We start from the raw sequence: 11,867 nt of genomic DNA, 5'->3' as shown, positions 1-11,867 counted from the left end.
AAGGGATAGTTTGGATATATTGAAGTGGGGTGGTATGACTTGTAGTTGTACTTATCCAAAGTCAGTGTATTACCTGCAGGCAGGAGTACCTACTTGGAAGCTATAAGCAATGTACTGCTGTGGACGGGGGCAGCAGCTAAATGTACTGTATTTTAGACACCTACGACAAATTCAGGTTTTTGTCAAAGGAGTCTGGTGGCTTTGAAGAGAACATAAAAAAGTAAAGTGTTGTCTGATGAAAAACTGTTGCACAGTTTTGGGTCAATGATTCAAATGTTTTAAGCTTTACAAGTGTAAAGTGTGGAATGAATAGCAGTGATTGGCCGGTACAATATCTTACATATCATTGCTGTTTTCTTTCATTTCTTTTTCCTGGAGTTGTTGTTCTGATGTCTGTAGATCAGCTCTCTGATTGGTTAAAGGACATTTCTCCACCAAAACAAGAACATAAAAGTAAAGAGGCTTTGTTAAAGCTCTGGAGTGAATGTTTAACATGAAACTGTCTCCTCAAAAGTGGACTTTGTCACAGAGAGTCCTGTTTGTTTTCACCACATGTTCCACACCACAGTCCATAATGTGGCTATCAATCCATGCACACTCTTGCACAAAACTCAACAGCTTTTCTACTTCAAAAACAGATATTGTTATGTATTTCTTAAATTTGTTTCACATTTTATATTTCTATCTTTATTGTTATGCACCAAACCACCAAGACAAATTCTGTATTGATTCTGACTTCTGCTCCTGCGTCTGGCTTTCCTGCAGTAAAAGTACTAATACCACACTGTAAAACTCTGTTATAGTAAAAGTTCTGAATTGAAAATGTTTCGTCAGTAAAAGTACGCAGGCTTAAGTATTATCATGAAAAGGTAGTATAAAAATGTCCCCTGTGACAGTTATACTATTATATATTATATCTGTAGACTGTTATTACTCATGCATTCATGTAAATGCAGGATTTAACTGTTGTAGTTGGTTGAGCTGGAGCTCATTTTGAACTATTAACTAATCCTTATTCATTTTGAATTAATCTGCTGATGCTTGGGTTCATAAACTTATGAGCACCACTGTACAATACGGTCCTTATCTGGCACTTATGATGCCAAATAAGGTATTTTGTAGTTACCTCATGATTAAGCTTGACATTTCCTTTATACACTTGAGTTTCTTTAAATCACTTTCCAATGAAGGTACATGAAAAAACATCGATCCACTGACACACAGCTTCTAAGTCAGACAGTACACTTCATTCTGTCATTAAATGGTATCTGACGCCCTCGTCTGTCCAACAGCTGACATTACCTCTGAACACAAAACAGGTTGAAACAAGTCACATTAACTACATTTACAGTTTAAAGACTTGTAATCATTTACATGAAGGATCTTTCTATATATAACTCTAGTGGGCAGGTATACAGGACCTCATTAGATTTTGATCATTCTCAAAAAACTCAAACTACAGCTTCATAAAACTGATTTCAAGCTGCCGTATGACTTCTGTCATTATGTTTAATTATTGATTAACATGCCAATTCAATTCATGATTGATCACTTGTCTATTAAATTGAAGAAGAAAGTGGAACATGACTTTGATAATTCCTGACCAAAGTGAGGCCTGACCAACAGTGCAAAACGATAAAAGCAGAGGTGGAAAGTAACAAAGTAGCCTACATTTACTCAAGTACAAGTTCAAGGTACTATGTAATATACTACTTTATATCTCTGCTCCGCTACATCTCAGGGGTAAATATTGTACTTTTTACTCCACTATATTTGTCTGACAGCGTTAGTTACTTTACAGATTATACAGTAGCTTTTTCAACCCCCTTCCTGTCCAGTGAAAACCATGTATCTCCAGATGTGTTGATGTTGAATGTTTGTGATAAACTGAAGGATGACGTGTTCCTTTATGTGTTGAGAAGATTCTCCTACATTTCTCTCTTATGCTTACAGGGTTTACAAGTAGGTAACAGTAAGTAACATTAGCTGTAGGATACTCCTTTAAAGTCTATTTACTCTCCTTTAAAACTTAAGCGAAATAAACTCTTTAAAAAGCCTTTTGGATCAACTGATAAATGTATCGTCACAAGGCTGAAAACAGGGCTGTTTTTCTGACACTGTGAAAAGTTGACTCTTTGGAGGTACGTGGTTGTTTTTATCATTCAAGGAGGTTTTGTCTGCATGTGTTATAGAGCACACGTGAACTCATTTAGGGCTGTGGACCTGTATTTGTAGTGGTATAGTGTAGAAGTATTTGCATTTCAACTGGTTTTATAGCTTTTAATTACCAGGGAACTCTGTGGGCTACAACTGTTTAAGTCATCTTGTTGTAAGTAATTTTCAAATGAGTGTAAAAATATTAAATGCAATTTTTTTATATTTAGAATCGAACATTTTTCTTCTGTTATGTTGCAGATCGACCCTCTGAGCCTGCAGGGTATCTTGCGTTTATATAATTAAGAAAGACACTTGTCTGCTTCATATTTTTATGCATTGATCTACCTGTAACCCCCCTGCCTCCCTGAGCCTCCTCTCTCCTCTCGCCTCTCTCTCTCTCCTCTCTCCTCTCTCCTCTCTCTTCTCTCTCCTCTCTCTCCTCTCTCTCCTCTCTCCTCTCTCTCTCCTCTCTCCTCTCTCCTCTCTCCTCTCTTCTCTCTGTGAGGTTGCTGTGGTCGGCTGCTCCCGCCCTGACCCCGGCTGGAGGTGATGTGTCGGGGGGGGTGGGGGCCGTCTGAAGGCTTTGTCTCGTTGAACAATGAGACGTGACTACAGACGCATGTTGTGATCAGAAACAAGGATGTCAGGAGTGAAATAAAGACCTGTTTCCTGTTCCCTTGAGCTGACTGGTTTTACTGGTTTGATTGTGTTTCTATCAGCCAGTGGACCTCCAGTCTGCATGTTTTCTAATCTTGACCTTGTTGTTTGATTTACTTTGTTATTGCAGTCTTTGCCTCCTTTTAGCACTGTAAAGTAACTAGATTGCATTTACTCAAGCACTGTACTTACGTACAATTTGGAAGTACTACATATTCTGTAACTTTATACTACTTTTTTTATTTTTTTATTATTATTATTTTTTGGGGCTTTTTCGCCTTTAATTTGACAGGACAGCTAGGTGAGAAAGGGGAGAGAGAGGGGGAAGACATGCAGGAAATTGTCACAGGTCAGATTCTAACCCTGCGTCGAGGCATAAACCTCCAAGTATATGTGCACCTGCTCTACCCACTGACCCAACCCGGCCACACAACTTTATACTTCTACTCCATTACATCTCCGAGGTGAATAATGTGCTTTTTACTGCACTACATTTATTTGACGGCTTTACTTTACAAATCAAAATTTTATATACAAAACATATGAAGAATTTATAAAACATGATGCACTGTCACATACTACAAACTCCCCATAGTATATAAAGTAGTTAGAGGTAGCTCCACCTTGAACATTGATCCTTTAGTAATAATAATCCAATAAATAACATAATGACTACTCTTGAATGCAGGACTTTTACTTGTAATATTTTTTATATTTTTATATTGCTGTATTACTTTTGTCTAAGTAACAAATCAGAATTCTTTTTCCACAACTGCAAATATGTAAACTAAATGTAACAGAGAGCATTAAGAAAAAAGGAGGCATACTTTCTTAATCCAGCATAAGGAAATAATATTGATATCTATATTTACACACAGGCCCAAATAGAACCCATACTGTATACCAAGGTGGGAGGTAGGTGTAAGGTGGGAATCACCAGACGCCCCACGATACGAAATTATATCACGATACTTCTGTCACAATACGATATCACGATATCATTGCGATTTAAAACATATTGCAATATTCTGCAATACATTGCAATTTATTACCGTTTTCCAACTTCAAATTACGTCCCCAAAGGAAAACTTTGTCAACATTTGTTTTATCTAAAAAGACACGTTCATCTCACTTTAAATTTCAACGTATTTTCTTGAACAGGTTCGTATAATATCGTACGAAAACTCATCATAATCATAAGATATTCGACGAAATGACGGCGACTGCCGGCTGGTCATGTGACAGCCGGCCACAATGACAGTAAAGTTTAGTAGTCTTTACAGTTAATTTTATCCGAGAAAAGGTTACTGGGAGCTGGCTTTAGAGTACCGCGAGCTGCCGGTCATTTCAGAGGCCGTTGCTAGTTGAGATTAGCCAACAAAAAGAGCGTCATGCAGCGCCAATAGTTTAGGCACCAAAACAACTAGTAAAGATTAGAAAAAAGATTGTGGTTTGGATGTAAAAAATCTTGTGTTGACGCTGGGCCAAGAACTCCGATCCCCAGGTTGACAGCCCTGTGTTTTATGACCCAGCTTCCGTTCCTGACCTCCCCCATTCGCGGACCACAGCATTGTTATACAGCAACAGTCACTGTGGTGCATATAGCAAAAAATACATGGAATACATACTTTTCATAGGTATATGTACAAATGGTTCATGAGAACAACCTGCAATTTTATTGCTGCAAAATGGGATTATCAAGCAGACAAACTGACCAACACTGTCTAACCCTTGTGTAAAAAGTTAAAATAAAAGATCAATACTCGGTGTCCGTTTATTGAAACAGTATTGCCAAGGGAAATATCACGATACTAGAATGTATCAGTTAGGGGTTCAGTAGTCTATATCCACGACGTCCCACTTCCCGGGATTCCTTCTTTGCCGCCGGAAATTACGCTGGATGACACTCTTCTCAGCCGGATGTCCGTTACCTCATGCTTTCTTTGTGTTGTAATTTGAACTGCTTGGTTAACTGCTCCTCAGATCTCTGCATGGTAAATCCAGACAGCTAGCTAGACGGTCCAATCTGAGTTTTCTGTTCCACCAAAACAAGTTCCTTCCCGAGGCTATTTTGCAGCGGCACGGTGGCTCTACCTGGTGCTTAGCACCGTCCAAGATGATTGTGATTGGTTTAAAGAAATGGCAATAAATCACAGCACGTTTTTCTCCCATCCCGGAATGCTGTGTGGACTAGCCAGACCCTCCTTCGCAGCGCTGTGGAGGACGGCCTTGCTTACGGGCACCTCGGCAGTGAGGTGAACTGCCACCTCAAGAGCAGTCAAATTAAATCTGATTAGTTTAATCTCTCTCGGATCAGTGTCTGTGATCAGCAAAGAAGATGAAACACTGTGGAGTTTTTGATCCGTTAAAGGCAGCAGTCGTCAGAAGCGCTCGGTGCTCCATGTTCAACTTTAAAGAGACGTCAGGACTCGAGAGATGAGGATGCCTTTTTATTGCTTTACAGTTGTCTCTGTGAGGGGCCTCAGGAAACTACTCAGCCACACTAATACAACATTCAGGGGGCCAAACCTTTTTGTTTCGCCTTTCTCTCCCTTTCAAAAGTACATTCCTGCACACACACACACACACACACACACACACACACACACACACACACACACACACACACACACACACACACATCCCGTAAGTCCAAACTCTGGGTCCAACTTTTTGTTTGTCACTTATAAATATATTCAGAGATGAAGCCAGAACGGTTTTCTTCTATTGTCATTATGTGTGCAGAATGTCGACAAACAAGCTGACAAGCGGGCAGAACTACATTTACCACAATGTAAAAGTAGCCTACTCTATTACAAGTAAAAGTCCTGCATTTACAGTAAAAACACGTTTAAGTAAAAGTACAGAAGTATTCTTAGCTTCAACAATATGTTTGTTATAAAGTAATATGCAAAATGTTAATCTGAATATAAACCAGTAAAGTTGCTACATAAATGAAGTCTAGTGGAGTAAAAAGTTACAGTATTTGCCTCTGAGACATAGTGGAGTAGAAGTATAAAGTAGCTTACAACGTCAAAATGTGTACCTAAGTAGGCTAGTAGGCCTATTTGAGTAGGCTACATGTAGGCTACCTACATTCCACCACTGCATATTTAAAAAATGCTGCTGACATTTGTACCTTCATATTCAGCAGCTCACTACAACACATGTCAAAATAAAAGATAAATGTAGGCCACAATTTTTTATGTCCTTAAATGAATTCAATATCTAGAGTTGAATGACTGTAGAATTACAGTAATCCGTTTGCTCCAGTAAAAAGGTCCCCGGTTGGGTCCCCGGGCCTCAGCTTGAGAACCTGCGCGGCAGCAGCCTCAGTTGACTTGAGAGTGATTAAAAATGAAGCGCTATAGAAACCAGCAGGCCAATGGAGGACCGGGAAGCTGTTTACAAGGGGGGTGTACCGTTTCTATGGTTGCTGGACAAACCTCCTGCACCAGGTATTAAACTGGCTCCCCGACGGATCCTGCATCCCGCTGACACCCGTTAGAAAGACCTCCACAGAGCAGAAGAAGCGCCCAACACCGCGCCAAACACCGTCCACAGGAATTCCTCTTTTTCTTTCTTTCCCTCACAAGTTTAAACAGGTGCACCTTAAGCAGGCTGAGGCTGAACGTTCAATACGTGCTGCTCCTTTGGGATTTAAAAGGTCTCTATACTCAACATAACAGCAGACAGAAGGTGAGTTTTAACGTTATTATAAAAAGATTCTATCATTTATCCCCTGAATATATATTACACTTGTAAACTGCTCACAAGGCCTGAAAAATCGGGTCAACTTGAATTATTATTAAATAATAAACAATATATTTCACTGTACTTACAAGTAGCCTATAATATATTATGTAATTTCATTAAAATATTGAATGTAAAAATAATTAGCACTTTGGTTTTAATTGTAGTTAAAGCCTAAAGATGCGTATTTTACGCGTAAAACGTCCTAAGTGTGCAAATGTCCTCAAAGGTGACACACACAATCCATTTAAATTATAATAACACAAGTGATAGTCTTTTTTAAGTTTACGTTTAAGTTCTTTAACCAGTTAATACATTTGTTTGGGTTTAAATCCTTCAGACGCCGTTATTAATGACGTGCGCTCTTTTCTGCGCTGAGCGTCATGGCGCACTAGAGTTTTTCAGGAAAGTTCTGAGACATGGAGACTGAAAAGAGACAAGGGGTTTAAGATTCTCAGGATATTCTCAAGTTTTAGCTTCCACATGTTCTCATTACACATGCATCCATCCAGGTGACAGACTTGCCACTGGATTTAAATGGGAATTGGAAATCTGAAAGTCTTTCACTTTACGCACAACACACAGGGGCTCTGTTTTCAAATAGGGCCATCATTGTCCTGCCCTTTCGCACTGTTGAAGTTGGGTGTATATATTTTCGGTCCTGTCAGGCGGTGGCAGGGGGAGGAGGAGAAGGAGCTGGGTGACAGAGAGAGAGCCATGCTGTCTCTGAGCTGTGCCGAAGGCTCTGTGGGGCTGGAGGAGGAGGTGGTGACCGCCGCTGCCCAGGCTGAGGAGCGGGACAGCGTCCACAACAGCAGCAGCATCAGCAGCTGCAGCTCCGTCAACCTGGACGACAGCCTGACCAGCCTCCAGTGGCTGCAGGAGTTCTCCATCCTCGGTGCCAACGTGCCGCAGCAGGCCCACCACCAGCCGCAACTGTTCGGCCACCAGCCGCTCGGCTCCGATGGCCCGGCCTCCCCTCTGGCCGGGGACCCCGCCTCCATCGGCATGCCCCTGACCCCGGGGAAGCCCACGGCGGCGGCCTACAGCAGACTGCAGTCTCTCCCCGGCATCGTGGCTCACGGCCACTGCCCCGACGAGGTGGACTACAAGACCAACGCGCACATCAAGCCGCCCTACTCGTACGCGACGCTCATCTGCATGGCCATGCAGGCCAGCAAGAAGGCGAAGATCACTCTGTCCTGCATCTACAAGTGGATCACCGACAACTTCTGCTACTACCGACACGCTGACCCCACTTGGCAGGTATGGACCACACACACGCACACAACACGCGCGCACACACACACACACACACACACACACACACACACACACACACACACACACACACACACACACACACACACAGGTTTGTGGCACTATCTTTGTGGGGACCCGTCATTGACATAATGCATTCCCTAGCCCATTACCCTAACCTTAACAATCACAACTAAATGCCTAACCTTAACCCTTACCCTCACCCTAACCCTAACCTTAACCCTCAAACAGCCCTTTAAACTTGTGGGGTCCAGTATTTTGGCCCCACAAAGCTGTTGGGACCCCACAAGTATACTGGACTCCCGGTTTTTGGACCCCACGAATATAGTTAAACAAGCCCACACACACACACACACACACACACACACACACACACACACACACACACACACACACACACACACACACACACACCATAGACTGTAAAAATAACACACATACATATCACCCCCCACACACAGTTAAAGGACTTGCATTTCAAACACAATATCCATTGTATGAAAATGAGTTTCTTTGCGGTCAAATCACAGCTGGGAACTTGAATTCTTTCTATTTAAAGTACAGTAGAAGTAAATCCAACATAGTGAGAGTCATGCTGCCACACTCTGAAGTATTAGTGACTTAGCTGGTGGTAATTAATAACTCCAGAGGCCAGCAACACTTCCCTCAGCTGCATAAAGCCTTAATAGAAAACAACAATGCTCTTGATTCTTATTTTGATCACATTGCTTATTTTGCGCACTGGTTTTCCTGCTCGAGCAGAAACAAGTGATGGAGGAGGAAGAGGAGCGGCAGCAGCAGATTCTCCCTCCAAAGGGCAGGAATTTTCAGGAAAAAGGTTTAATTTAGCTGGATAAATGATTGATGAAGCAGTTAGCTGTACTCCTGTGTCTCAGTGTCTGGCTCAGGCGTTTCAGAGCATTCTGTTATTGTAAAGCAGTACACGGGGCAGATAATATTTAACAAAGTTCATTGGGTCACTGCTTTCTGATGTAGACTTGAGTGAAGAAGGGGGGGGGGAGGCAGTGGGATGAATGCAAGGATACACAGTGCATTAATGTGATGTATGGTGCTCTGTCATCTCTACTTCCTATACCCTAATACAGGCTGATGCACATCATGTCATCTTAAAGGTAGCTTCTCTTTAAAAGAATAATTCAACATTTTGACTATTTGCGTCCTTGCAGAGAGTTAGATATTCAGATTGAAGCCATTCTCATGTTTGTGTACGGTAAATATGAGGCTACAGCAAGCAGCTGCATGGTTAGCTTAGCATAAAGACTGAAAGCAGGGGGAAACTGCTAGCCTAGCGTAACAGAATCCACTTACGAGCACCTCAAAATCTCACTGATTAACATGTAATATCTTGTCTGTTTACACCGTACAAAAACCCAAGCGTAAAAAAGTTGTGGTTATATTGGAGGTTATGCGTCAAACTATTTCTTGACCCAGTGACTTCTTGGAGTATTCATAGTATGTCATAGGGGGCACTAAATGTGGGGCTATAGCAGCAAGAATTACAAAAAAAACCATAATAGCCCCACTAAGAAATGACCAGACTTTGACAAATTAAATCCTGACTAAATTCCTGTTGTGTCCATGCTCCAGTGATCCGATGCAATAGCACCTCCAATTGCCATAGCAACCGTCTATATACTGATTTCACCCAGACAGGTTCACATTGCTCATGTCCCGTGAGATTCACTTAAGTAAAGTTTGGTTTGCTTTGGTAAACCACAACTTCTTACACTTCAGGTTTAAACAGAAAGAAGATATAACATGTTAGTCAGTGAGCTGTAGAGGTACTGTTAGGTGGATTTTATTACCTTTGGACAGAGCCAGGCTAGCTGTTTCACCCTGTTTCCAGTCTTTATGCTAAGCTTAGCTAGCCAGCTTCTCGCTGTAGCTTCTTATTTACCATATAGACATGAAAGTGGTATTAATCGGAACATCTAAGAATAGTATACAACATGCATATTTCCCAAAATATTAAAACCATTCCTTTAAGGTGGTGTCCAAATGAAGGCTTTGTTTGATGAAACCAGCATCATGTGAAGACATGATTCTCTATTTTCAGAACTCCATTCGACACAACCTGTCGCTCAACAAGTGCTTCATCAAGGTGCCACGGCAGAAGGACGAGCCAGGGAAGGGCGGTTTTTGGAAGATTGACCCGCAGTACGCTGAGCGTCTTCTGAGCGGCGCCTATAAGAAGAAGCGGATGCCACCGGTCCAGATCAACCCGGCCCTGCAGAACAGGCTCAGGGTCAACCTGCAGCCCCAGTCCAGAGGCCCCTGCAGCCCAACAGGAGTTAAGGATGGCCTGTGCATCAACCCTGAGTCCCAGCGGCTTCTCCAGGAGTTCGAAGAGGCTACTGGCGCCGACCAGAACTGGGACCCTCATCTGGCTGAAGGGACCATGCTGGGGTCCTGGCCGGTGCTGAGGGGAAGAGGTGGGCACAAGAGGAAACTGGGTTCGAGGAATGGCGGGGCCAAAGCCCCCCGGCGCTGCAGCTCCCCACTGCTCTCCACGGACGAACAGAAGGAGATCGGACCTCTGAAGGGGGACTTTGACTGGGACGCCCTGCTGGACTCGGCCCTCAGCGGGGAACTCAGTTTGGTGGGAGGCGAAGCTCTGAGCCCCATCATGAAAGAGGAGGACCTGACAGTGCGGGGGACCCACATCTCTCCTGTCGAAGCCCCCGCAGGGACAGCGGACATCCACGTGTTGGTGGAGACCCGAAGGAATAATGACGTGTCAGACTTTGATGAGGAAACCTTCCTCGCCACCGCCTTCCTGGAGAGCCCCTGGCCAGAAGAGGAGGAACAGGGTCGCAATGATTTCCTCTGTAGCTCCACCGTCAACCTGGACCAGCTGTTTGACCTCGGAGACTCATTAGGGGGAGACCCGAGCACCCGGATTGACAACCTCCTTTGAGGAATAGTTGGTCCTCTTTCACACTGAAAACTCACTTAGGAATAACAGACTTTGTTTTTTACACTCGAGCATCCCTTTTTGTGTTTTTCTATATGTTTAAAGTATTTTTAGAATTACATTTTGATGCTGATTCATGCAGGAGGTACATTCCCAATGCCTACTGAGAACAAAATGCCACAGTGTACAGTAGCAGTTCACATCATCACGGGGAAAACAAAACTATCAAGCTATGAAATGACTGGAGACAAACGAAAACTAATTTTCAGAATTAGGGCTTGGTCACACCAGAGAGGGCACCGAAAAGTTAAACAGCCTTCACAAAATATTTGGTTATAGAAGCTTGGTGACGTAGTGACTGTCATTTAGCAACTTAGATGTATCAAGACAGCATGAGCATGTGCACTGGGCCACACTTTATGGGCTGTTCTCTGCAATCAATTGTTATTCGATTAAATGGACACCATCTTGGACTCTGGTATCCAGTTTGTATAATACATCCACTGTTAGCAAGCCTATAGCAAACCAGTTTATACTCTGACAGAGGAGCTTCAGTAAAACTGAATGGTAACACACAGCTAATAAGCTACGATAGCTTCCTCCGTTTTGGCTCTCTGTTCCCTCAAAGTCAACTCCGTCAGGATGTCCTGCTATTGGTCAATGACACAAATTGAAATATGTTATTACATACTATATGTATTTGCATTGATTCATGTCACCAAAGCGAGAGAGTACATTCAAATTTTCTTTTAAATGCGGGTGTTAACAGGCCTTCAGAATGACACATCATGGTCTTTGTTTATATCATAAAAAGTGTGTCGATTTTGTTTATTGTACATCAGGCCTAACTGATCAACAACTGATCCACAGTTTTTAAATAGGAAGTAATAACCCAGTGGTGTCAGCAGGTGTAAGGCCAAGGCTATGATTAGTCTTGTTTCCATTCAATCGTCCAGCAAATTTTAAGGTTTTCAAATGTTGCAAAATAGAAATGTGTTTCCATCAACTGGTTTAGTGCGAAAAAGAACTAGGCTACACTGTAGTTAGGCTGTAATCCGCCAGCAAACTGAGTAGAACAAGTGGA

General features: G+C 42.5%; 1 protein-coding gene across 1 annotated transcript; it reads left to right on the top strand.

The window, feature by feature from the left end:
- Positions 1-7,284: 7,284 nt before the first annotated feature.
- On the top strand, positions 7,285-10,849 carry foxj1a (forkhead box J1a). Its single transcript, XM_078270419.1, has 2 exons — positions 7,285-7,833; positions 9,926-10,849. Exons 1-2 carry the CDS (start codon positions 7,285-7,287, stop codon positions 10,784-10,786), a joined length of 1,410 nt encoding a protein of 469 aa, XP_078126545.1. The 3' UTR covers positions 10,787-10,849.
- Positions 10,850-11,867: the final 1,018 nt, after the last annotated feature.

This window comes from Sander vitreus, chromosome 15, assembly GCF_031162955.1.
Source record: "Sander vitreus isolate 19-12246 chromosome 15, sanVit1, whole genome shotgun sequence".
NCBI lineage: Eukaryota > Metazoa > Chordata > Actinopteri > Perciformes > Percidae > Sander > Sander vitreus.
Note: the sequence above shows the minus strand (reverse complement) of the source record. Positions and strands in the feature narration are given on the sequence as shown.

Bases quoted from the DNA above. Each gene is read 5' to 3' on its own strand.
- foxj1a (XM_078270419.1), top strand. From the start codon at position 7,285: ATGCTGTCTCTGAGCTGTGCCGAAGGCTCTGTGGGGCTGGAGGAGGAG. The intron at 7,834-9,925 runs GTATGGACCACA...CTCTATTTTCAG, and splicing joins ACGCTGACCCCACTTGGCAG to AACTCCATTCGACACAACCT.